Source organism: Oryctolagus cuniculus, chromosome 12, assembly GCF_964237555.1.
Source record: "Oryctolagus cuniculus chromosome 12, mOryCun1.1, whole genome shotgun sequence".
Taxonomy (NCBI): Eukaryota; Metazoa; Chordata; class Mammalia; order Lagomorpha; family Leporidae; genus Oryctolagus; species Oryctolagus cuniculus.
Genome location: NC_091443.1, coordinates 51,239,507 through 51,265,911, shown reverse-complemented (window position 1 = coordinate 51,265,911; position 26,405 = coordinate 51,239,507). Strand labels below are relative to the sequence as shown.

At 46.4% G+C, this 26,405-nt stretch overlaps 1 protein-coding gene across 1 annotated transcript; it reads left to right on the top strand.

The window, feature by feature from the left end:
- Window positions 1–14,595: 14,595 nt before the first annotated feature.
- LOC100347679 (dehydrogenase/reductase member 2-like) lies at window positions 14,596–22,140 on the top strand. Its single transcript, NM_001277089.1, has 7 exons — window positions 14,596–14,735; window positions 15,417–15,594; window positions 16,340–16,441; window positions 17,465–17,535; window positions 20,917–20,968; window positions 21,290–21,446; window positions 21,998–22,140. Exons 1-7 carry the CDS (start codon window positions 14,596–14,598, stop codon window positions 22,138–22,140), a joined length of 843 nt encoding a protein of 280 aa, NP_001264018.1.
- The last annotated feature ends 4,265 nt before the right edge of the window (window positions 22,141–26,405 follow it).

The window sequence follows — 26,405 nt, the reverse complement described above, 5'->3', positions numbered from 1 at the left end:
AGTGGATAAATACCTTGATTATCCTACAGCCACTTCAGCATGGGCTGCATACAGTGCATTTGGCTGTTGTATCTGGGGACTTCCACGTGGCATTTATTAGAGGATGACAGTCCCCCTTCTCAGGAAAACAGACTTCACAGAAACGTTTATCCAGTACACTAACGTAGCTGTCCTTGGGGGGACAGGATCCTCTACAGCTACCTACAACTGTTCAGTGGTGAGTGTGAGTCCTGTGTCAAACCAAACATGTTCTTCAGTTCTGCAGTATTCGAAATCAGGGAAGTTGCCCTTAAGTTAGCCACTCTCACAATCATTTGAGGAAGCTGATGAAAATGACTTATAAAATAAGGCAACGATTTCACACTGTTCCCTCTGGCTTCAGTAGTTTCTTGGTTTCATCATCCCTCAGCATGGGCGACCTCCTTGGACAGGAGGTGATAGATAAGCTGTCTGCGTCTGTTGTCCCAGGGTAACTTTTCCCTTCGAGTGGCCCCTGGGCCAGCTGCAGTGACTCAGATCAGCAGAAACCTGAGCAGGGCCCAGCATCAGGATGCAGCCCAACACTCCCTTCCACTTCATTTTAGCTGTTACAGAAGATGATAACAATCTAGGGAGTATGTATTGGGCTGATTTCTTATTATTTCATGTTTTCTCGTGTGTCTAATAAGCCAACTTCTTGGGATACTGATTCTAAATTTCACTGATAACTTTAACCTCTCGTATCTCAGTTCCATACCACAGGTAACCAGGAATTAAAGGCTCACCAATCCCTGACTTCTCACCCTTTCTGTACCCAAAACATGTTTCAGTGAGTTAGGTTGATCTAGTGAATCCTAAACCAGATGCCAACTGCAAAAGTCGCCCAATGTCATAAACTATGACATTGGGGAATGGGTCACAAGATACCCTCCTCACTTATGACACCAGTAGCAAATTGGGAGATGCCCAAAGCCACTCTCAGTTTCAGTTACTTATTAGAACTCAAGGAAAACTATTACATTCACAGTTGCAGTTTATCGTAGGCAAATGACACACTTTAAAAACAACCGAGAAGAGACGTGTAGGGCAGAGTCCAGGTAAGCACACACATGGAGTTTCTCATCGTCTTTTCCCCATGTAGTCAGGAGAGCAGCACACACAGGGCATTGCCAACCTGGGCAGCTCACCCAGTCCTCGGTGTCTGGGGCCTTTATTGGAACCCCATCATGTAGACCTGGTTGAATGCCCACGTGATTTATCCAATTTCTGGGTCCTCAGGAGGTCGAGACCTTCACCCTAAATCCCATTGTTTGGTGGCTCAAACCCCCAAGCATAAACATAAATGACAATGTTCTTATCTGGCTGGCCCAAAACAAAGCCACTCCTGTCATGCAGAACATTCTAGGGGTTTAGAGACCATCTCCAGAAGCTCAGGACAAAGGCCAGACCTCTTTCTGGAGGAGTTAAGTTCTTTACTATGCTGCAAGTCTCAAGTCTTACTGAAAAACACCAGGAAGATGGAAGAACAAATTTTCACAATGTTTTCCTTCCTTGTCAGCATGTGGCTGAGTGAAGAATCCCATCTCTGAACCTGAATATTCTGCTCACCTCAAGCACTTGACTTTGGGAGAAGAGGAAGAACTTCGTGAACTGGAGTAAATCGGGTGAGGGTCACTCATCTGCCCTAGGGAAGTTCTGCATTCCTCAGGGGAACAATGCACATTCTGCCGAAGCTTTCCACTTCTTTTTCAGTTATTATTACTTACTTTTATTTGAGAGGTCAGGGAGCGAAGTGTTCCAACCCACTGGTTCACATCCCAGATGCCTGTCCACAGGAACGGCTGGGCCATGGTTGGAGCCAGGAACTGGCAGCACAATCCAGGTCTCCCGTGTGGGTGAGAGGAACCCAGTTACCTGAGCCATCACCACTGCCTTTCAGGGTCTACACTGTCAGGAAGCTGGAGGTAAGAGCCCGGGCCAGGAACTGAACCTGAACCGACACTCTGATGTGAAATGCAAGCCTCTTAAACTGCTAAGCTAAATGCTCACTTCCAATTTTCAACTTCATGTGTGAGCAAGCTTTCTCCTATTTAAAAACCATCAAGAAGGGTCAGCGCTGAATCCTGGCTGCTCCACTTGCGATCCAGCTTCCTTGTAGTGGCCCTGGAGAAACAACAGAAGATGGCCCAAGTCCTAGGGCTTCTGTGGCCCTCTTGGGAGACCAGGAGGAAGCTCCTGGCTCCTGGTCCCCAGGCCATTGCAGCCATTTGGTGAGTAGGCCACAGGATGAAAGATCTCTCTTTGTAACTTTGCCTTTCAAATAAAGTAATAAATTTTTTAAAAAAATAAAACCCATCAAAAACAGGTACTGATGCTGTCTCTTTTCAGGTAAAAATGAAGTTCACATGTGGTTGCCAAAAGTTTGACCCAGAATTCCATACTGTGTAGTAAAAAGCAAGCACAGGTTTTAGATGAAAGATATGGATTTTGGCTGGCACCATGGCTCACTAGGCTAATCCTCTGCCTGGCGGCGCCGGCACACTGGGTTCTAGTCCTGGTCGGGGCACCGGATTCTGTCCCGGTTGCCCCTCTTCCAGGCCAGCTCTCTGCTGTGGCCAGGGAGTGCAGTGGAGGATGGCCCAAGTGCTTGGGCCCTGCACCCCATGGGAGACCAGGAGAAGCACCTGGTTCCTGCCATCGGATCAGCGCAGTGCGCTGGCCACAGCGCGCCTGCCGCCAGCGGCCATTGAAGGGTGAACCAACAGCAAAGGAAGACCTTTCTCTCTGTCTCTCTCTCTCTCACTGCCTGTCAAAAAACAAAAAAAGAAAAAAAAAGAAAGATATGGATTTCATTCCTCACTTTTAGCCTCCAACTAACACTTTGTATGCACGTACAGACTTATAAAAGAGATTAAGCAACTAACACATGCACACAATAAACGTATGACTGACAGGCCTTTATTTGAGCCTGTTAGATAAACAATACAAGAGCTCCTTTGCTGGACTAAGCTCCTGCACTGGGCCCCAAAAGGCTTAGCTAGGAATCAAAAGGGAGCCCCTCACACTGAAAGTTCCAAACTGAAACTCCAAGTGGCTATCTGACCTTCTGAGAAATCCGAGAGAGGAAATAGCAAAATTCCCAAAGAGGTCAGTTTCAGGGGATGATAATGAAGTGCCCTCTGCTTTGAGCCTCTCTTTGTCTTGTTCAATCTCCCTGTCCCCACCTTACAAAGAAAGTAGGTTTGAAATGACAAATCTGCATTTTGTCCTCTGTTTCTGCCTTCTAATGCCCAGAATTCTCTGACTTTAAAACCAACCTAGTCTGCTCCACTCTTGGAAATGCATATTCTCTATTTTATGGAATAAGGTGTTGCCAGACTCTAGAAATGCAAATAAAGCCAATTAAGGTCGTTAAGCTAAATTGTTGTAATTTTGTCTTTTGACAATCCTGATCACACTACTCAGTGAGAAATTTTTTAAGGTCTTAATAAATTAGTGTGTTACATTGGATTTTTGTTCATATTGCTTTGGCTTGTAAGTAATTGCTTTATTATTCAATACTGTCAAAATTTTTCATACAGCAAATAACATTAATTAAAATAAATTTATAACCCTTATTTAAATAAATCTACCAAGCTGACCTTTCAAAAATTCATCCCTTTTTGGCTTAAGCCAGTTATTTAAGGGAAATATATTGTGCTTGCCTTAAGAGTTTTTAAAATTTATGAGCAGGAAAGAAAGATTAATTTCAAGAAAGGTTACCCAATCTTTAGCTACCTGATTCTATTCAAGATAGATTAGCTAAAACAATCTTGTGAGCTTTAAGAAGAAATAACTACTCATGCATATATCATATACCGCATAGCATACTTCATTAGCATTTCTTTTTGCATGAATATATGATAAAATTTTAGGCTTATTTGGGTAACGTTTTTTTGAAATTAAGAATTGTTTTAAAAGGAAACGCTGAAGTCTCCACACCTGTGCTACTGACTTGCAGTAGAGGGGATCTCTTTTGTGAGAAGTGGAAACCACACACACACACACACACACACACACAAATACATGAATAAATCAGCCACAGTAAACAGATCCACAGGAAAATATCATTCTCTGTTCAAAAGAACACTGCCAATTAATACTGGGTTATTACATCCATAACTTATTGCCATCTCAATGAGCCATAGCTTTAGATACAATTGTGTTTAACACACATGAAAACTATAGCAAAGTATTCCTTCAAGGTAGAAAAATGAAAACGCTGCCACTGTGTCTGATGGAACAAGGACACAAGGCTCAGCCATTCTCCCTCTTTGCCCAAAAGAGAGAAACTTTGGAATGTATTCCTTGCCCTTGAACTCAATTGGGTCTCACACCCTATTGCCTTCATACCCCATCCTGCTTTCTTTTCCAGGTTCCCAAGGCCTTGCCCAGTTCCTGGAATCCCCCTGCCCCTCCCCCCTCCTCCTCCCACCCCAGCCCTAGCCCTCCTTAAAAAGGCCCGGCCCCTGGGGGTCAGGGCCTTCTTCCATGTGCTCCATTGTGTACATGCAGGCAGTTGGTCACCCACCTCTACAGATTTATTTTCTCTGAATAAATTCGTTCTGGCTGTAAATTCGTACACTGCCTCCTCTCTTCTCTGCGCCCCTTTTCCTAACATTTTGGTGCTCCGTGTGAGGAGGCTCCAATCTGCGCCTCTTTTCCTAACAGTGTCTGTGTGTCCTGGGTTTCTGTGTCCTCCTGTCTCCTCACTCTCCAATCCTGGAGGACCCTGAAGAACAAAGTGTTACTGACCACTCAGTGGGCGGCTCCATTACAATACTGTTTTACACTACCTGAGCACTGAATCCCATGTGGGCAAGAGGTTTCCGGAGGGGCTGAGACGCAGCTGTCAGTCTCTCCACATTCTCCTGTGCTCCTTCTGTCAAGGCACGCAGAACTGCTATTCAATGAGGTTAAAAGACCATGTGCTGATCCAGAAAGATCTCAGAGACAAATTAACATATAAAACCAAATTGCACAATAATATAAGGCATGTAACTATATCAAGGAAATGCCTATGAGTTCCTGGCTGATTATATGTTCAGAAGCATAAGAGCAAAAGTAAAGTTTGTGATATTCTCATATGATTAGAAAAAGAAATTTTTATTTTCTTCTAGTCCTTGGACAGAGCCCTTAAAACCTTCATAATTTCGTAAGCTAGGAGCTTCTTTTATTTTAGTGCAACAACTCTTGCTGGACTGCAATGGCTGGAGCTGAGCTGATCTGAAGCCAGGAGCCAGGAGCTTCTTCCAGGTCTCCCATGCAGGTGCATGGGCCCAAGCACTTGGGCCATCCTTCACTGCTTTCCCAGGCCACAGCAGAGAGCTGGATGAGAAGTGGAGCAGCTGGGACTTGAACTGGCACCCATATGGGATGCCGGCGCTACAGGCCAGGGCTTTAACCCACTGTGCAACAGCACCAGCTCCTCATCTTTCTTCTTTGACATAGAACTAGAATCTTATCCTCTGCCAAAGCAATGAGGTTTTTGCAACAAATCTATGTTATTAAATATTTTTGAAATCATCTTAAAAATCTGTTTAAAACCTGCAGCATCTCCTTTTGATAGTTTTGTCTAATTGGTGACTGTCAATTTTATAGCCAGCTCCAGTAAGCTACTTTCTCTTCTCTACTTCTATACTATCTTGTCTGTTTAAGTGTTTACAGGAAGTGATAATGGAATGAACCAAAGCTTTCAGCAACCAGCCAGTCAACCAAATGCTACCACAGGGATATACTCGGCTCCCCACCCAGGAGAACGTGGCTGGAGACATCACCTCATGCCAGCAGAGAGCACCTCCATGTTAGCAGGAAGTAGCTCTAGAGACGGATCATCGTCCCTCCACCCTCGTGGACTTTTGGGGCTGATATAATCCCATACAACACTTGCTTTATAAAAAACAAAAGGGGGGAATGTTAGCAAAATGGTGCCATCTAATCCGTGGTGCCATCTATGCCCCAGATACCATCTTAAACTCTGGCGCTCATTGCCACCTTGCACAGTAAGCTTCAGTCCTAAGCCCAATGGCCCAACCACAAGTGTCAACTCCACCCCCACCCTAACAGGATTCGCAGCTCCTACTTCCCTGGCCCCCGCAAAGGTAAACAGGACCTGCTTCCTGCACGTTCTCTCTCTCTCCTGATCTCTCTCAACCCCCTCTCTCTTCTTTGCCCCTTCCCTCCTGCCTGTCAGATTTCCCCCATCAATAAACTTTCCCTTAAAAAAAAAAAAAAAAAAGAACCCATTGAAAGAACCCATTGGCCCGTGCTGTGGGTGCTGTGGCATAGCAGGCAAAGCTGCTGTGTGTGATGACGCCAGCATCTCATGTGGGCACTGGTTCAAGTCCTGGCTGCTCCACTTCTGATCCAGTCCCCTGGGGTACAGTGTGACATTTGAACACATACATGTGATGTGTACTGATTAAATCAAGGTATTCTTTGGCGTTCTTGGAGGGATGAAAGGGATAGAGAGGATTTGGATTAAACAGGTACCAAATCATAGTTAAGATTCAAAGAATAAGCTCCTAGTGCTATGCAGCATAAAGGGGAGACTATAGTACACAATAACCTCGTAGGTAGTGTATGAATGAATAGAAGAGAGAAGCTCCAAGCCTCTAATCAGAAAGAAGGGAAAATGCCAATAACCCTGGTGTGTTTTTTTTTTAAGATTTATTTATTTACTTGAAAGTCAGAGTTACACAGAGAGAGGAGAGGCAGAAAGAGAGGTCTTCCATCAGCTGGTTCACTCCCCAATTGGCTGCAATGGACGCAGCTGTGCCAATCCAAAGCCAGGAGCCAGGAGCTTCTTCCAGGTCTCCCACATGGGTGCAGGGGCCCAAGGACTTGGGCCATTTCTACTGCTTTCCCAGGCCATAGCAGAGAGCTGGATTGGAAGAGGAGCAGCCGGGACTCAAATCAGTGCCCATATGGGATGCCGGCGCTTCAGGCTAGGGCGTTAACCCACTGCGCCACAGTGCCGGCCCAATAACCCTGTTTTGATCAGCACACATCTTACACATACACTAAATATCACACTGTAGCCCATAGGTACAATTACTGTTAACCATTTTCTTAAAGAAGAGGCCTACAAATGTGGGTTTCAAAATTTTTCTGCACCAGAATAACAAGGGACAAATCAGAATGCTAATGTGAGCAGTCGAGGAATTTATGCTTTATCATAAAATGCAATGGAAGACCATTGTTGAATGTCACAAATGGGGTGGTTTTGACCAAATTTTCACCTTGGAAAGATCATTACAGCTTGCTTTGGCAGTAAGAGTGAAAAAGAAGAAACAGTTACACTAAGGCAGGACCTCAACAAAACAGCAATAGTGTAAGGGGGAGATCAACTAAAATACAGCAACCATGATATTGGCAGAACACAGTGACAACTGGATGTGGAAGAAGTAAGAAAAAGGATCTTGGCCGGCGTTGCGGCTCACTAGGCTAATCCTCCGCCTGCGGCGCTTGCACACTGGGTTCTAGTACCAGTCAGGGCACTGGATTCTGTCCCGGTTGCCCCTCTTCCAGGCCAGCTCTCTGCTGTGGCCCTGGAAGGCAGTGGAGGATGGCCCAAGTGCTTGGGCCCTGCACCCCATGGGAGACCAGGAGAAGTACCTGGCTCCTGCCATCAGATCAGCGCGGTGCACCAGCTGCAGCACGCCGGCCGCGGCGGCCATTGGAGGGTGAACCAATGGCAAAGGAAGACCTTCCTCTCTGACTCTCTCTCACACTGTCCACTCTGCCTGTCAAAAAAAAAAAAAAAAAAAAAAGGATCTTGGTTGAGGCTTCTGTTTAGGAAAACTAACTAGCTAGCAGATTCATATGTTAAAAGAGAAAATACAAGAAAAGGAATAAGTTTGGGTTCACCCCCCCAATGGCCACTGCAGCCGGTGCACCGCACTGATCCGAAGCCAGGAGCCAGGTTCTTCTCCTGGTCTCCCATGGGGTACAGGGCCCAAGGACCTGGGCCATCTTCCACTGCACTCCCGGACCACAGCAGAGAGCTGGATTGGAAGAGGGGCAGCCGGGACAGAATCCGGCACCCCGACCGGGACTAGAACCTGGTGTGCCGGCGCCGCAGGCAGAGGATTAGCCTATTGAGCTGCGGTGCCAGCCAAGAAAAGGAATAAGGTTCTAATGGTACACTCAGCAGAGATTTAGAGAGGTCACTGTGCACTGCCGTGATATAGATATTAGAGAACCTACTTGTGACTTGCAATAGAAACTTCAGTCCTAGTTAGGGGTTTTGATGACTCAACAAATTGAAGGCTGGAAAAAGGGCAGAGAGATCTCACGGTTGTGTCCTGAGAGAAGTGGAAAGGTGTGCGTGGGAGGATGAACAGCTGTACAGATATGCTAGGACTCACCCATCCTGAGAGCTAATCTTTTGTTGTTGTTGTTGTTGCATTTTTTTAACTTTTATTTAATGAATATAAATTTCCAAAGTACAGCTTATGGATTACAATGGCTCTCCCCCATAACTTCCCTCCCACCCGCAACCCTCCCCTCTCCCGCTTCCTCTCCCCTTCCATTCACATCAAGATTCATTTCCAATTATCTTTATATACAGAAGATCAATTTAGCATATATTAAGTAAAGATTTCAACAGTTTGTACCCACATAGAAACACAAAGTGCAAAATACTGTTTGAGTACTAGTTATAGCATTAAATCACAATGTACAGCACATTTAGGACAGAGATCCTACATGAGGAGTAAGTGCATGGTGACTCCTGTTGTTGACTTAACAAATTGACACTCTTGTTTATGGCGTCAGTAATCACTCTAGGCTCTTGTCATGAGTTGCCAAGGCTATGGAGGCCTTCTGAGTTCGCCGACTCTGATCTTATTTAGACAAGGTCATAGTCAAAGTGGAAGTTCTCTCCTCCCTTCAGAGAAAGGTACCTCCTTCTTTGATGACCTGTTCTTTCCACTGGGATCTCACTTGCAGAGATCTTTCATTTAGGTCATTTTTTTTCCCACAGTGTCTTGAGAGCTATTCTTATCGCTGGGATTCCCCCTAGGCCTGATAAAGTAACTGGACCAAGATAAAGAGTTCATGTAGACTATTTTATGGAGAAATATATGTTTGTGTATATACCTATTCTTCTAAAAACCTCACGCGCCTGAGACAGACATCCCATCCCATGGGCAAGAGAATTCTATAGAACCGTACACGTGCAAAGACTGTCCAAGAGAATGCTATAAAACAGTACACAGGCAAAAATGATCCAGGAGGTATGAAGCAATATGTATTTTTACAGAATCAATCTCCTCATTCAAATAAAAATCTCATAAAAGGCCAAGTTATGAAATTTATAGAGACACAAAATAGATCAAGCTTACCTGGCCTGGGGCAGGGGCAGGAATGAGGATTAACTATAAAGGGCAGGAAGGTTCTTGCAGGAGCAATGAAAACGTTCTAAGACTGACCTCGTGTGATGGCTGTGCCACTTGATAAACTTACTAATTGCTACTAAATGACGCACTTATATTTTATGATATGTAAAATACACTTCAATAAAGCTTTAAAATAAAAAATACATTTTCAGATCTTCAACTTCCACCTGTGGTCTTCCTTTTCAGACACCGCAGTCCTAAAAGCCACTCTTGTGGCAGGTTCCAGGATCTATGTTGGGCTTAATTCCCACCCCTCAAAGGCATGTATGATTTCGCGGGGCACCCAGAGCTCTCACCTCTTCAAGTTCATCATGCCCCATTAATTCACTTTCTACCATTGATATCATGGGCCAAAATGAAGTTCACATTCCAAGTATTCAGGTGTTGAAGTCAGGAAATGGAGCATCATTTCCAACTCCTTCTGCTCCCAGGGTGACCAATCTCTCACCAAGACCTGATCATTTCATCTAATATTAGTAAGCATTTCCCAAACCTAACTCCTCATCTGCCTCTGAACTACGTCTGCCTAGTTCAGACCCTGGCTGGACACCTCCCACTTGCCCCTGGAGCCAGACTCTATGCTTCTCCACTCTGTTCCTTGTTTTGGGATGCTGAGCTGCAGAGATTACCTCTGACTCCCAAAGGTCTGCTCAGGGAGAGCAGGTCAGGGCACGGGAGGGGATGCGGTCATGGTACTTACACCTGCAGTAATGTCTCTGGCTCACCATGTCACTTGACCTAGGTCACAGTCCCATCTCCTTAGTCTTCAGGCTAACCCACCTCCTCTCCTTATCTCTCCTGGGTACTACTCTCTCCCTTGTGGTTTTCCTACACCTTGCCTCTATAAGTGCTCCTTCATCAGACTCCTTCATTCACCCCATTGAAATATTTCTGAGAGTGATTGATATAGGACCTTAGCATCTCTTCTTTTCACATTTTTTTTTTATTTCAGGGAGCCAGCACTCTGGCATAGGAGGTTAAGCATGCGCCTGTGGTGCCAGCATCCCATATGGGCAACAGTTTGAGTCTCGGTTATTCCACTTCTGATCCAGCTCCCTACTGATGGCCTGGGAAAGCAGTGGAAGATGGCCCAAATGCTTGGGCCCCTGCACCCATGTGGGTGACCCAGAAGAAGCTCCTGGTTCCTGGCTTTTAGATCTGCCCAGCTCTGGCCATTGTGGCCATTTGGGGAGTGAATCAGTGAATGGAAGAAGACCTCTGTCTCTCTCTCTCTCTGTCTCTCCCTCTCAATGTCTGTAACTCTACCTCTCAAGTAAATAAATAAATCTTTTAATTTTTTTTATTTTAGACTAATTGTAAATTTGCAAAACGAAAACTGTGACGTAGTCCAGGGTTCCCATACATCCCACACCCAACTTCCCCTATTATTAACTTCTCGTATTAGCATGATGTATCTCCTCTTGCAATGATCTCTTAGCTAGCAGATCAGCAATGTGCCTCTGCACACATGTGTGCACACACATACTCACCAGAATTGTCTCTAAAAGGCAAACATCTGACAATATCCTTATATGGCCTCTTCACTTCTTATTAAATTTCAATGACTCCCATTTGCCCTCCAGATAAGCCCAAGCTCTTGGTGTTAGTGCACAGTAAGCACTCTCATCTGGCCCTTGATTAATTCTGCAGTCTCATCACCAGCCCCTCATTACCTGCTACTTGATATACCAGGGACACCAAACTCTATCATGTTCTCACTCTGTGCTCCTTTGTTTTGTCCTCCACTTAAGCTACCTTTCTTGTTTGAAATGTCCTCCCCTGTTGAAGTTGATTTCTTTCTGAGAGGAGGAGCGTGGTGGGGGCAAGAGGCGCGGAGTCACCACACAGACCCCAGGAGTCGCGTGAAAGCGGGCCAGAGACAAGCAGCCCGCAGACTCGTTTATTTCAGTTGCTACAGCTGCTTATATAGCCAAGGCAGCCAATCTGGTCAAGGGGCGGTCTATGCCCTAACCAATCACAGCCTGTTGCCAGGCAGTTTCCAAAGCCATCCAATCACAGCCTGTTGGCAGTCAGGCTCTGATGTCAGTGGCCATTTTGGCATGACCTTCTTACCTCAGCGGCCATCTTGGCATGACCTTTTCACCTTCTCATTCCACCACACTCCCCAATTCCCAAATGCCTTACTCCACTCATGCTTTTAAGTTGGAAATTAAGGCAATAAAGCATGTGTACTGTCATGCCATCTATGCAAAGTTGAAAACATGGACATTATGTGAGAATGGATGTATGGAAAGGTGACGAAGAGGATGGTAAAGAAAATAACAGCAGAAACTGTAGCTAACCCAGTGAAATTCAACTTTGCCTTCTTTGCTGGAAGGGTAACTTTCAAAAGATAAAACCATGATTCTCATACAGACATAAAATGAACAAGTGCCAAAAAATTTTATTAACTCATTAATTAATGAGGAGCACTACAGAGATATTACAATTGATTCAAAGGTGAATTCAGAAAGCCACACATACATGGACCTTAAGGAAGATGAAAATAAACTGGCTTAATAGAAAAAAAAAAAAAAAAGCTGATTTCTCCAACAGTGGAGACGGGAAATCAATTGAATTCCCTCTAAATAAAATTTATTTGCATCTATGGTGTATTCATCCATTTTTCATTGTGGTAATGAAATACCTGAGGCTGGGTGACTTTATAAAGAAAGCAGATTGATTTTGCTCACAGTCTGGGTGCTCGAGGGCCCACATCTGCTGACGGCCTTCTGCCTGCCAGAGTCCTGAGGTAGCACGGAGCATCACATAGTAGGAGAAATGGTGTGTGTGTGTGTGTGTGTGTTCCTTCTGGTCTCTCTCTCCCTCATCTTTTAAAGTCAGTAATATTCCATCATGCGGGTTCCATTTGCACTGCTACTAGTTACCTAAAACTCACGGAGCAAGATGGCTCAAAGACAGTGAAAAGTGCAGAGATCGCAGAACCAGGTCACCAGAAGAATCGGTTTGATGAAGCCCATTTTTCTGCTGAAGACACCCAGTCCATTCCAAAGTCAGGTCCATTTCAAAATTTTCTGCAACTTCTTCCTAAACTTTGGTATAAATTTTTCAAAATATAATAAAAATGACTACAATAATCATGCATCCTGTTTTTGAAAGGATGCTCTAAGAAACCCCCACAATATTAGAAGCCCCTTTTTCAGAGTCAACTTGGGTTCTATCTTCCCCAGGATATTATATGTAATCATCTCTACCCTAAAGTTAGGCTTGGTGCCTTTGCCTCCCCTGTGTTCCCATAAAATGGTGTTGATAATATTTTATTCCTGCCCGAATGTATTACAATCACTTATTTTTCTGAAGACCAGCTCAAATTGTGAATCCCTTGAGTATCAAATTTATAATATAGTTATCTATGTATTCTGAGCACCATAGTTAGTGCTCAATAAATGTGCATTGAGTGAATGAATAAGCAAATGCAATCCTAGGTTTTATATCTTCTTCCAAAATAAAGATACGATTGGAGTAAGACAGATGGGGGAGGAGGAGAGAGATGCTTAGCTTTTGCTTATCCCAAGAATAGCCTTCACTGAGAAAGCACAAGTAGGAGAAGGAAACCCCATACTCCTACTGTATATCTTTGATTACAATGGAGATAAGGAACCATAATTATTAGGAATTATGGGGAATTAATTTCTTAAAAGAAAATATTATGAATTTTTATTTAAAATTTATTTTGCAAATATTTACCTGCCTTGATATTTGCCTACGATTTATTACAGTTGAAGTGTTTGAATATGGCAATTGGTTTTACGTAAATAGGATAAGTTCATATCTATAAATTATGGAGATTAGAGTACAGGGTCACTATTCCAAATATCAGAAAAGCACAAGTTAGGCTGGCGCCGTGGCTCACTAGGCTAATCCTCCACCTTGCGGCGCCGGCACACCAGGTTCTAGTCCTGGTCGGGGTGCCGGATTCTGTCCCGGTTGCCCCTCTTCCAGGCCAGCTCTCTGCTGTGGCCCGGGAGTGCAGTGGAGGATGGCCCAAGTGCTTGGGCCCTGCACCCCATGGGAGACCAGGAGAAGCACCTGGCTCCTGCCGTCGGATCAGCGTGGTGCGCCGGCTGCAGCGCACCGGCCGCGGCGGCCATTGGAGGGTGAACCAACGGCAAAAGGAAGACCTTTCTCTCTGTCTCTCTCTCTCACTGTCCACTCTGCCTGTCAAAAAAAAAAAAAAAATCCAAAAAAAGAAAAGAAAAGCACAAGTTTACAATGTACACAGAGCCCATACTACCCAAAGCCTGGGCACTTACAAGTCAGGAATGGCTATTCCACAACGCATGCTTTGAGACCAGAGCTGAATTAACACAACTGACAGCCTGGGGGAAAGGTCTGACACACTGTGTAAGAAGTGGACCCATGAGTCCAATGAGACTCCTAAGAAACCATTATCTCCCTGCAGCCAAACTGTCATTCCTTCACTGAGCCATTCATTCCACAACACCTACTGAGCTAGGTGCTGAGCACCCAGCTAGAGGCCATGAACACTGAAGGATCACTTAGGGCTAAGGATATAGAAGTCAGCAGAGCAGTAGGCAGAGGCCACTGGGTCCCATGGTGGTGGCAATAAATGAACTTTAGGGATCAGAAAGGACTCCTCTCATGCACTGAAAATGAAGATAAAGTCTAGAAGGGGCTCGAGGGGGAAAGCAGCCAGAATAGAACGTAGCAAGCAAGGAGCAAGGTGTATCTGCAGTGAGGCCAGAGACCCACGGGGATAAAACATAAGTCCCACCTTAGAATGACTTGAATTTTAGGCACTTTGCGGTTTACAAAGCCCTTTTACATCATCATTTACTTGGTCCTTTCACATCAAACCCATAAAGCAGGTGCTCATTATCCCAGGGCAGGATAGCTCAATGACTAAATATTTGCTCATATGTGTATACATTGGGGTTTGATTTCAGATAACAAAACCACTCCAGTGAGTTTAAAGAAGTGATTCCATAGAGGACATCCGTGTTCATGACAGCCGGAGAAGAAGGTACTAGGCTGAGCTTCAAGGAGGGAGTCCCAGACCAGCCCACCACAGCTCAAAAAGGGGCACTACAGCCTACTTACAGGAACTGCGTGCTGGAAGGAACTCTGAGTGCCTCCCGAGAGCTCTTGCCTCTCTGGACCAAGTTCACCGGGAGGAAGACCCAACGGAAGCCCTATGTTCAGGCCCCTGACCCAGGGCTGGAGGGGCCTCCTGCCCTCTGTGGCTCTGCTCTCCACAAGAAGCATCAGCAGTGGGACCAGCACTGACGTCAAATTTGCCGGCAAAGTCGCTGTGATCACAGGCTCCACAAATGGGTGAGAGCAACCCTTGGGAATTCCAGATCTGGGGCGTCTGCATTTTGTTGATACTGTCTTAGCCTCATCCTCACAAAGCAAAGCTTACCTCCTACGTGAGAGCAGTTTTAGGGAATGTGAGAGGAAGCTTAGGAAAGGAGAAGCAGCCAGCAGTGTGTGTGACCAAGTCAGCGCACACAGGTCAGTGGGTGATAGGTTCCACAGGTGTCCCAAGAAACAGGAAATGCATCTGAGCCACACCCGGCAGGGAACACAGAGGAAATTCATCCCCTGCTCCCTTCCGCCACTGATCCAGAGCTGTCTGACCTGGGTTAACGGCCCACACTTGCAGGCTGCACACCTGAGTCTCAGCTACTCCTCAGGCTGGAGGCAAGGAGCTCTCCAGTTGCATCTGCAGAGCAAATCAAAGCCTTGGGGGACTGAGACTGCACTGAAGTGGGAATAGTCCCAAGAGGGCGAGGCCAGGATGATGTGGCAGGGCACAAAGGAAGAGCACACTCTGCTTGATGCATTCACTCTCTGCTTCTCCTGGCCCTCTGATCATCCACAGTAGGGCTTCAGGTTAGCTGCCCTGGGTTGGTGGAGAGAATTCATCTGTGGCCTCAGGGTGAGAAACACAGTGAGAAGGAAAGGGCTCAGCCCAAGGCAGAATGGTCACATCCTGTACTTTTCTGCCCGCAGGATCGGCTTGGCCATCGCCCGGCGTCTGGCCCAGGATGGGGCCCACGTGGTCATCAGCAGCCGGAAACAGCAGAACGTGGACCGGGCAGTGGCTGCGCTGCAGGGCGAGGGACTGAGTGTGACGGGCACCGTGTGCCATGTGGGGAAGGCCGAGGACCGGGAGAGGCTGGTGGCCAGGGTGAGGGGCAAAGCAGGAGGTAACCTAGGATGCAAAGATCCTCCCGCTATGAAGCACGCTGGGGAAAGGGCTAAAGGCACCAGTCATCACATGATTCAAGCCAACTCAGCAGGCCCACAGTCTCCCCTGAACAGACCGGAACAGAGAAAGGGAGGGAGGAAGGACAGGCGTGGGGTTCAGGATTCAGGAGACTCTGGGGTAGGGAGTGTGTTGGTGGGCAGGGAGGAGTCTGCAACCAAGAGCTACACCTGGAGCACCAGCCGGGCCCTCCTGGAAGACCTGTGACACGGGATCTGAGGTGGAGGGAGACGCAGCAGAGAAGGGAGTCCTGGCTTCATCATCAGAGCAAGAGTCTTCAACACAATGGAGAGGGGACAATGAAATTTCGTGAGATGGTTCAGGGGAGACTGGTAGCCAAGAGTGCCTGGGAGTAGGAGGAAAGAGAAGGGTTTCTGTGGTGGAATTTCATCCCTTTTTTGGTCTAGAATCTCAGTTCCTGGCCCCAAGAGAGAAGAGATGAGTGTCTACCCCCCACCTACACAGCTTCACAGGTCTGCTGGACAGAGAAGTGTTGAGTCTCATGGGGGAGATGGGTCCCCATCCCCACTGAGGTTACTCCCTGCCGAGGCTCTGGAATTGGCCCGGGCACAGCCCCAGGGACATCACCCAGGACTCACCTCCCACTGAGCGCAGTCCTCCCTTCACTCCCTGACCCTGGTCCCCAATGTCCCCTTCTCACCCACAGGCCCTGGAACACTGTGGGGGTGTGGACTTCCTGGTGTGCACAGCAGGAGTCAATCCCTTGGTGGGAAGCACCTTGGGGAGCAGTGAGCAGGTCTGGGACAAGGTGAGGTCTGGGGCAGTGGGCGAGGGGAGGGTCAGACCTCATCCTTACTCTGGGTAACCCTCACCGCTCAGTAACCCTCTCTCCACCTCGGCTCACACACCCTAAGCTGGTCCCCAGTGCCCACATTCCACCCTCTGTCACAGACCCACTGGCACAAGCGAGCCCGGTGCCTGCACTCCCTGAGCCTCAGTCTCCCCATCTGTGGCGTAGCGGGGAGGACGGCTGAGTTAAAGTTCTGGTCCCCACTGTTCAGGAGCTCCCCATCTGCCAGGAGCATCTGACAGAAGACCAAACAATCACCAAGAACGTGGGCCAGAGAAGGGAAAGACTCCCTCCTTGCCCGGGGAAGCTTCATCCCCGACACCGGCAGGTTGTAACCCTGAAATCCTCTGTATTTGTGTCCGTAACATAGCACCATAAGTGAGTGGCCTGCGTAACAGAAATGTACTGTCCAGCACTTCTAGAGGCTGGAAGTCTGAAAGGTGTGGACAGTGCTGGCTCCTTCTGAGAGCCAAGGGAGAGAATCTGCTCTAGCCTCACCCCACTCCTGGGGCGTTGCTGGCCACACTCGAGTTCTTGGACTTGTACAGCATCACCTCAGTCTCCACCTTCACTTTCATGCTGCACGTTCCTTGTGTGTCTGTCTGTCTGTCTATGTTGTATCTATCTATGTTGTACCATGCAACTCAACTCACAGTAATGACTTTCACTGGACCCAGCTAGCCAAGGCCTGCGAGGCCCCAGAAGGACCCTGTCCTCAGCCTGGTGCCCTTGGAGCCTCGGGGAGACGAGCTGCAGGCCCTGGGGCTCCTGTGTGCAGAGTCCTCAGCCTGACCCCTTTGCTCCTGCGTTTTCAGGATGCCACTCACCACGTCCACGCACGCCAGGAAGGCCAGCACTTGCCCACTCCCCTTGTCAGAGGCCATCGTGCCCACCTTCTGACACAGCGTCCCTCCAGCTACCTAGAGAAGGTGGGACTGACTCTGTCTCCCTTGTCCCACCCCTCATTTGCTTTGCTTTCAGATCCTGAACATCAATGTGAAGGCCCCAGCCCTGCTGCTGAGCCAGCTGCTGCCCCACATGGAGAAAAGGGGGTGAGGATGGGGAGCAGACTGGGAGGGAGTTTTCCTAGCATCCAACAGGGAGCACGGCACTAGTAGAGTGAGACCAGACTCATTCTTGTTCCGAAACAGCCCTCTCTGGACACACCCCAGCCCCCAGGCCTCTCCCTGCCTCACTATGCTTCCTCTGAAGGTCAGAGCACCCATTATCTCCACCAGCAGCACCCATACTACCTCCTTAAAATGGCCGGGGGAGGTCTTCTCAAACTCTGGAAAAGTGCTTTGCAGACGTGGCTTAAGACCCACGTCCACCTGGACTGCTTCCTCTTATTTTGGCATCCGGCAGCAGCTGCTGAACTGTGTCAGCCCAGCCTGAGCGTCCAGTGTGGGCTGGGCAGTTTCCTGGGCCTGGGTGACTGTTAATGCTTCTGACTTCTTTTTTTTTTTTTTTTTTTCCCTGACAGGCACAGTTAGACAGTGAGAGAGAGAGACAGAGAGAAAGGTCTTCCTTCTGTTGGTTCACCCCCCAAAATGGCCGCTACAGCCGGTGCTGCGCCAATCCAAAGCCAGGAGCCAGGTGCTTCCTTTTGATCTCCCATGCGGGTGCAGGGCCCAAGCACTTGGGCCATCCTCTACTGCACTCCTGGGCCACAGCAGAGAGCTGGACTGAAAGAGGAGCAACCGGGACAGAACCGGCACCCCAACCAGGACTAGAACCCGGGGTGCCAGCGCCACAGGCAGAGGATTAGCCTAGTGAGCCACGGCGCTGGCTGCTTCTGACTTCTGATGACCACTAAGGCTCCTCCCAGGGCTCCTCCCAGTCCTAACACAGGAGTACTGTGGTACTGGATTGAACCATGTTTTCAAAAGTTCAACTTTTGGAGATCATAAAATGGCCAAATAGTGGTAGGGAGTGTGGTTCAACCCAACACGATGGGCTTTCCACAGCAGCAATGAGTATTCCTTTTCAATCAAGAATACCCTTTCACAGGAGCCCAAAAGAGCAAACAGGAAAAAGCAGAGTTAGCCAGCATGAAATCTGCTCCCCAACTGTTTTTTCCTTGCCTTACCCCCTGTTTTTTGGTCCTACCTATCTCTGCAGAATCTGGCTTCACAAAACTGACTATAAACTACTAGTGTAATGAGGACAGCCTGGACTTTGGTATCAGAAAGACCCCCCTCTCCATCCCTGCTCTACAGCTAGCTACACAATCTCAGACGTTGTACTCTCTGGGCCTTCGTGTCCTTACCTTGTGAGCAGGAATACTATACACTCAGTAGAACTTTGTAAGCATTAATTGGCATGATAAAATGTCAGTTACTAAGCAAGGTGCACACAGTGGAGATAGCATCTATATATATATATATATATGTATATATATATACACATTTACTATAGTAAATACTAAACATTTGAAAATAAGTACTATGAAGAGTATGGAGTATCATAGAAGTAATAAAAATATAATTTAATAGTAATTAACTTGGTTTTCATATTGATATTAATATTATTACTAACAGGATACTCATTACAGGATCTGAGCAAGTAAAAGATCACTTTCTCCTACCTTGTGAATAAGGTGGGAGTTCATAAAGGAAGCTCCACTTAAATGGTTTCCAGTTGTTCTTATCTAATTGCTGAAGTGATCTTTCAAGACCCAATTAAATGGAGCTTCGCATATGCTGAAAGAAAATACCCATCAACCTACCAGCAGCTATAGCTACCACATATGTCTTTCAAAAATTAAGAAGAAGTTATGACATTTTCAGAAAAACAAAAATAGAGTTTGTTACCAGAAGGCTTTGACTAAAGGAAACTCTAAAGGGTGTACTTCAGGCAGAAGGAAAAAGCAATCCAATGAGGAAAACCTAAGGTAAAAGGCAGAGTGAAAAACATGGACTATCTCTAACCTGTGAGCAAATTTAACTACTGATTATAAACAGCAGTTGTGATATCTTATGGAGTTAAAACATAAAAATATGCAGTAAATTCTATTCAAGAAGATAGAAGAGGATTTAAGGTGTTGTAATATTATCTTGTTTTTTGAAAGAGGTAAGTACAACAATTTAAACTTTAATAAGCCATGCAGGCCTGTTTTACTCTCTAGGTAGCACCTATGACAGTGGGAACAAAGTACACACAGTGTATCTTCAAACTAATAAAGGCAGAAGTAGAAATGACAATAGCAAAAAAAATAGTCCAAAGGAAAGTAAGACAGGACAGGAAACAAAAACAAAGAACTGATGAAATTTATAAAGCATAAAATTAGACATATTTATCCTAGCATATCAATAATCACAGTTAAACTATAAAGACTTTCAAACTAGAATTTTTAACCAATTAAAATTTTTAAATCTTATCAGACAACACTGACATGTTCTAACAAGTTTTCTATCTCTGGTTCCTGAATTTATAGTTCTAGGAAGGAATCGTTTTAGGAAATTCATGGTTCTAGGACAGATTCCAAATCCAGAAGTTTGAAGCACACACTACAAAATGTGCTCAGCTCAATGGCTGCATTTCAAGGACTTGATTTAAATTCCTGCTTATAGACGTAAAGTAAAAGTGCACCTTTCCAGCTTAGAAACAGTAGTGCTTACTGGAGTGTTGTCTAGCTCACATAAACCCAAAACTAGCGTGTGCAGGAAGAAAACAAGTGCACAGAAAACAGAAGAAAGGAACTCATTCAGAGCAGGAACTGATGGAAAAAAGAAACACAACACAATGGAGGAATCAAGAAAAACAAAATTATATACATTTCCAAAAGAACAAATGCTATGGACAAAATTCTGGTGGGCCCAGTCAAGAATAGAGTGAGGCACACACTGGACAACGGTCTTTTTCACATTTTACTTGTTGAACTCTATTTAGTGGCGCCAGTAAGTCTTCAATTACAATGTAAACTAAAAATGTCATCTCAAAAAATAATAATAAAAAAATTTTTAAGAATGAAGGCACAAACAACCAGTATCAGCAATGAAAACAAAAGACATTACTGGAGATCCTGAAGGCAATAAAAAAGGCACTAACAGAATAGTGACGCCAAAGCAATAGCCTATGCTGAACAGAAAACCGAAACTTTAATGAAATGGACAAATTTCTAAAAATTATATACCTTACCAAAACTGACCCAAGAGGAGACAGAAAACCTGACCAGTTCTATAACCACTAAATAACTGTAAGCTATACTCAAATTTTTCCTACCAAAAAATCCAAACACAGATGGCTTCTTCGGCAACATAATTTGGGAAACATAACCAAAGACGTAAAAGCAACTGGAGATAAGCACCTCCTCTAGGCCTATGCATTGCTCTCTCATGCACACCTCCTCTGCCCTCGTCCAGCAGCCTCCATTCTCAGCCACACACACACCTGTCCACAGCTCACACACCGCCCCATGTTTATCTTCCCAGGCAAGGCTCCGTGGTCCTGGTCTCCTCAATTTCTGCCTACGTCTCACTTGCTGTAAGTCTGGCTGTCGCTCCACGGTGGTAAGAGGAAGTCCTTTCCCATTTCACTTAGCAAACTGGGTGGATTCGTGGAAATATACAAGGCTTGATAATTGCTCCCTCAGTACTACTCAATGTGCAGAAGTGAAGTGATCATTGTGTCACAGATCTTACATTTTACACGAATGCACTTCCTGGGAGCCGTTGGCCACCTTTACTGAGCACGGCCTCCAGAGATGTATTCTGGCATGGATTCCATGGGCAGAACACAGAAATCCAATTAACTCTCCCTTGTTCTCAATTGGATCTATTTATCTCTTTCTCTTTCTGTCCACAGAGGCTGGGGGCCTACAATGTCAGTAAAACAGCCTTGCTGGGCCTTACCAAAACCCTGGCCGTGGAGTTAGCACCAAAAAACATCCGGGTGAACTGCCTAGTACCAGGAATCATCAAGACACCCTTCAGTCAAGTGGTGAGGACCACAGGCAGCTCGTGTTCCCACCCCATGAGCACCAGCGTGCCTTCTCCTTGCAGGCCATGTCCTGGCACCCTGGGCTCTCAGCCTGGGTCCTGTGATCACTGGCCATGTTGTCGTGGTCCACAGCCTTTGGGATTAGCCGTAGAATCAGCATCAGTGCCCTGTCAAGGGCCAGCCTGGAGTGCCTTCAGCAGCCCCTCCACAAAGACACAGGCCTGCGTGAGGCAGCCCCCATGCGAGCTCATTTGTGTGAGTAGCACTAACATTTTGACCTTTCCTTTAGCTCAGTACGTACCCAACCTTTGTGGACTACTTGACGGAGCTCTATGGAGTACACAGGTAGGTTGTGGTGAAACAGTGTGCCCTGTGGATCTGGGTTCCCCCAGCCTCAGAGCCTTCCCGAGGGATAAAAGACCACACAGCCTCCCTCGAAGGCCACTACCCATCCCCATTTGGGGATCTGATGATCTGCACAGGCCCTGAGCTGACCCCTGCAGGGATCCACCTCCACTGGATTGACTCCACAGTGTCCCAGGGGAGCCCAGGGCTCATGAGAAAGGTGTCAAGGGTCTCAACCCCACCTGGTCTTTCCCCGCAGAAAGGGGCAGCCTGAGGACTGCGCAGGGCTCGTGTCCTTCCTGTGCTCTCCTGACGCCAGCTACATCTCTGGCGAGAACATCGTGGTGGCCGGTTTTTCCCCCCACCTCTGAGGAGCGTAGGCTCCGAGCAGGGGTCTCTTCTCCCTGGAGGACCCACTGTGCTGCACGCCTTTGTTAAGGATGAGCCTATGCCGCAAATACCCACTTGAGTTCCAAATCTGCACGGCCAGAAATAATAAAGGACATCAGAAAAAGGGTTTGTGGTCTGAAACTGTGATTAACACCAGCCAAAACACTGTCAGCTTTGCCAGGAAATAACATGTGTGCTGGGAGTCTAGGGAAAAGGAAGAAGCTGAGATTAGGCCAGTGCAGATTGGGAAGGAAGAGAAGGCAAATGGTTTTAAGGGCAAGCTACTAAATGCTTTCATGTGGACTGTCTCCTAAACATCTCCAAAAGCCTGATTTAAGTTTTAACCTCTAATTCTACAGACGAGGAAGTCAAGACTTAGACCAATTTAAGTAAAGTGTTCTGAGGACACAAAGCTATTCCATGGGCAAGAACTGAAGCTCAGGTGCAGGCATTTGGCCCAGCAGCTAAGTAGCCCATTGGTACATCCACAATCCATATCAGAATGCCTAGTTTGAGTCCCTGTTCCATTACTTCCCATTCAGTTTCCTGCTGATGTTCATCCTGAGAGGCAGCAGATAACAGCTCAAGTACTGGGGTCCCTGCCACCCATGTGGGGGACCCAAGCTGAGTTCCTAACTCCTGGCTTTTGGCTGTTGGGGGTATTTGGGGAGTGAACAAGTGGATGGGAGATCCCCCCCTCTCTCCCCCTCCCTCCCTCCCTCCCTTCCTCCCTCTCTCCTTCTTTTTCTCTTTCAAATAAAAGAAAGATAAATCAGTTAAACTTTAAGAAGCAGAATTGGAACTCTGTTCACACAACAGAGAAGGAAGATCATGGAAACTATGTCTGAAGGGGACCCGAGTGCCTTTGTAACCCTATATTTAAAGATTACAAGCCAGCTCACAGCTCGCTCTTGACTTTCTACCCCGCAGACTACAGCAGTACTCATATATCTTTTCTGACATCTCACATTTTCTAAATCTCAGCCGATCTTCATTTGGGCTCAGAGACATGGACCGCAGCTAGACACATCTTGGGTCTGCACAATGGCACGTGCATACAAGGGTGTTTACACACTGATGTATGCTGTTAAGCTTTAAAGGGAATATCTCAGTGTTGTAAATATTTTCCTTTCTACTTTAACCAGTTTGATGCAAAGATCAGTTTGTTCCCAGAAGACTCATTAAGTGAATTGTCATTGCTCTTAAACTCAACTAAAGCACAAACTATCTGTTTTCAGCAAAACAGAATATCATAAATAAGACTAGTTAGAAATTTGAGTTTGGGGCCAGCACTGAGGCATAAGCTGCTGCCTGCAATGCCAGCATCGCATATGGGTGCCAGTTCGAGCCCCAGCTGCTCCACTTCCCATCCAGCTCCCTGTAATGCACCTGAGAAAGCAGAAGATGACTCAAGTACTTGGGCTTCTGCCCCAGTGTGGGAGACCAGGATGAAGCTCCTGGCTCCTGGCTCCTGGCTTCATTCTGGACCAGCCCCAGCTGTTGTGACCATTTGGGAAGGGATGGAAGATCTTTCTCTCTCTCTCTCTCTCTCTCTCTCTCCCTCTCTCCCTCTCTCCCTCTCTCCCTCTCTCCCTCTCCCTCTCTGTCTCTATAACTCCACCTTTCAAATAAAATAAAATAAATCTTTTTTAAAAAGAAATATAAGAAATCTTTTTTAAAAAGAAATATTCTTCTAATATGACTTGACTTGGAAGCAGTGATCAGTCTGCTCTCATCCCAAAGCACTTAATTATCTAGCTTTTCCCCTAGCCCCAACCCTTGAAAGTTTTCTTGGTTTTTGTGAAGTTGACTTTTATCTGTCGAACATAAGAAACTTCACATTTTAATTCCCACGTGATGTTGGAATTCTTTCCACAATACCCCTGCAAAGGGGCTCTTCCATTCTCTATCAGAATAACTCTAGTGTTGGGAACTCACTGTTTTTCTGCCAGTATGTTTCATCTATAGATAGCTCTGGATACTTGAAATTATTTTTTAAACAGAGTTGTGAAATGTCTCCCTGTAGCTCTTTCCCAATGGTCTCACAGCTGTCCAGGAGCATGGCTAATGCTAATTCTCTCTTTCCCATGATAGCCCTTGAAATGGTAACACAGCTCTGTTATCCACACCCATCCCACTTTGTTCTGCTCGCCTCCCTGCTAAACATCCCCAGTTCCTTCTCTAAGCACCTTTGATCCTCAGACGAGTAACATTTACCAGCATCACCCTGCCCATCAAGCATATATTGATTCCACTACAGCTGGAAACATATGAGCATTAGCAAAATCTTCATTCAGTCCACATTTTTTCTGAGCTCCTAGTTCACACACTATTTATAGGCTGAAACTGTTTCTGGGGCTATATAAATCTCCAGCTGTTCTGAAGAGCACTCAAGCAGCCCCAGCAAGCCTCGCTTAGTGCAGGCTGAACTCACAGGCAGAAGAGGGAGAAGATTCATGGGACTCAGACTCCTTTGGCTGCCCACAAAGAGGTTTCCTTGGACCCACTGCAGTAGGTTGCACTACAGGGCTTGTTCCAAGAAAAATATACAAAAAAAAAAAAAAAAATCTTGCATCCTGAGGAGGAGGAGGAAGAAGAGACAGGGTCTTGATTTCCCAACTGGCAGGCATCATAGTCATGCTATCCCCACTCCTCGCATATCCTGCTTGGTATGACTCTCTTGCTTGGCCTCCTTATTTTCCTGGCCCCACTTTCTTTTTTAAGATTTTTTTTACTTATTTGAAAGGTAGAGTTAGAGAAAGGCAGGGAGGGTGGTAGAGAAAAAGAGATTTTTCCTTCTGCTGGTTCACTCCCCAAAAGGCCACGACAGTCAGCCTGGGCCAGGCCAAAACCAAGATCTGGGAACTCCACCTGGGTTTCCCATATGGGTAGAAAAGGTCCAAGTACTTGGGGGCCATCTTCGGCTGCCTTCCCATGTGGTTAGCAGGGAGCTGGATCAGAAGCAGAGCCGCCAGGACTCCAGCTAGTGCTCTGATATGGGATACCAGTGCTTCAGGCAACTGCTAAACCTGCTGTACAACACCAGCCTCTCCTGGCCCCACTCTCTTATCTCCCTTAGTTTTTTGTCCATGGGATAACATCTTAGTAAATCATTTTCACACACACCCTTGTCTTAAGATCAAGTTTGGGGAACCCACTTCTCACCATCTTAACACCATCATTAGGGTTCTTGATGTCATCCAGTATTCTAGAATCTGATCCTAAAGCTCTGTTTGCTAAGGCCTTGCCTGGTACTATCTGGATTAGTCTAGTCCCCTTGAAAGCAGACCCTGAGATAAAGACCAGGGTACAGATAGTGTATATGATACGTAATCCCAGGAAGCAGGAGTGGAAGAGTGGGAAGGGTGATGTAGCTTTAGTGGAAACCCTGCAGTATCCTCAACAGAAAACACCCAATTGGCCCAAGAATCAATTCCAGCAAAGATGTGAGAATGGGAATTAAAGATTCCCTAAGTCAGCTGCTGGCAGCAGTGGTGAGAAAGACCACTCAAGTTTCATCCCTTGGTCCCAGCGCTGTGTACTCTCCCTATCAAGGCTACAATAGCAGCCTATAGTTCAAAGCATACTGTGTATCCTGAAGGACAGCACTCCAACATGCAGGGTGCGATCTCTAAGCTGATCCATCACTCCAGTAGTCTATCAGGCCAGGACCATCTCGGTGTGAGTCTTAACGATAAGACCAGTGAAGCTCATGATTGTGGGCTTTGCTCATTCTCATCCAGTGTGTGAAATGCCAGGCTTAATTCAAGAAAAATGTTATTTGGATCCCACAACAGTATCTCAGGCCCTCTTGAACGGTGCTGTTGGCCAAGCACCCAAAATAGATAATGATCCCAGTGAATTGCTACATCCATAGAGTGGGAGATTGTCAATGTAGTCAACTTGCTACTGCCTGATGTGTTATATCTTAATGTTAGCCGTCGCAAAGCACACCGGACACCGGAGTAAGGGAAAGGGTTTATTGGGGAACACCCTACAGACCGGAGTGAAGGGGTGGCGAAGGAAAAAAGAGAGAAGGAGACTGTGAGTGAGAGACAGAGGAGGGAGAAGAAAGAGGAGAGAAGCCAAGAGAGGCCAAGAGAGCGCAGGAGAGAAGGACCGAGAGAGCTCAGAGCTCGCAGGAACAGGCCCTTTTAAAACTTTGCCTGAGGGTGGGCAGGGAAGCAGGAGCAGTGAATCCCATTAGGATGGGGGTGGAGCCTGGCTCAGGGTGGAGCCATGCGGC

Bases quoted from the DNA above. Each gene is read 5' to 3' on its own strand.
- LOC100347679 (NM_001277089.1), top strand. From the start codon at position 14,596: ATGTTCAGGCCCCTGACCCAGGGCTGGAGGGGCCTCCTGCCCTCTGTG. The intron at 16,442-17,464 runs GTGAGGTCTGGG...CTTTGCTTTCAG, and splicing joins GTGAGCAGGTCTGGGACAAG to ATCCTGAACATCAATGTGAA. The intron at 17,536-20,916 runs GTGAGGATGGGG...TTATCTTCCCAG, and splicing joins CCCCACATGGAGAAAAGGGG to GCAAGGCTCCGTGGTCCTGG.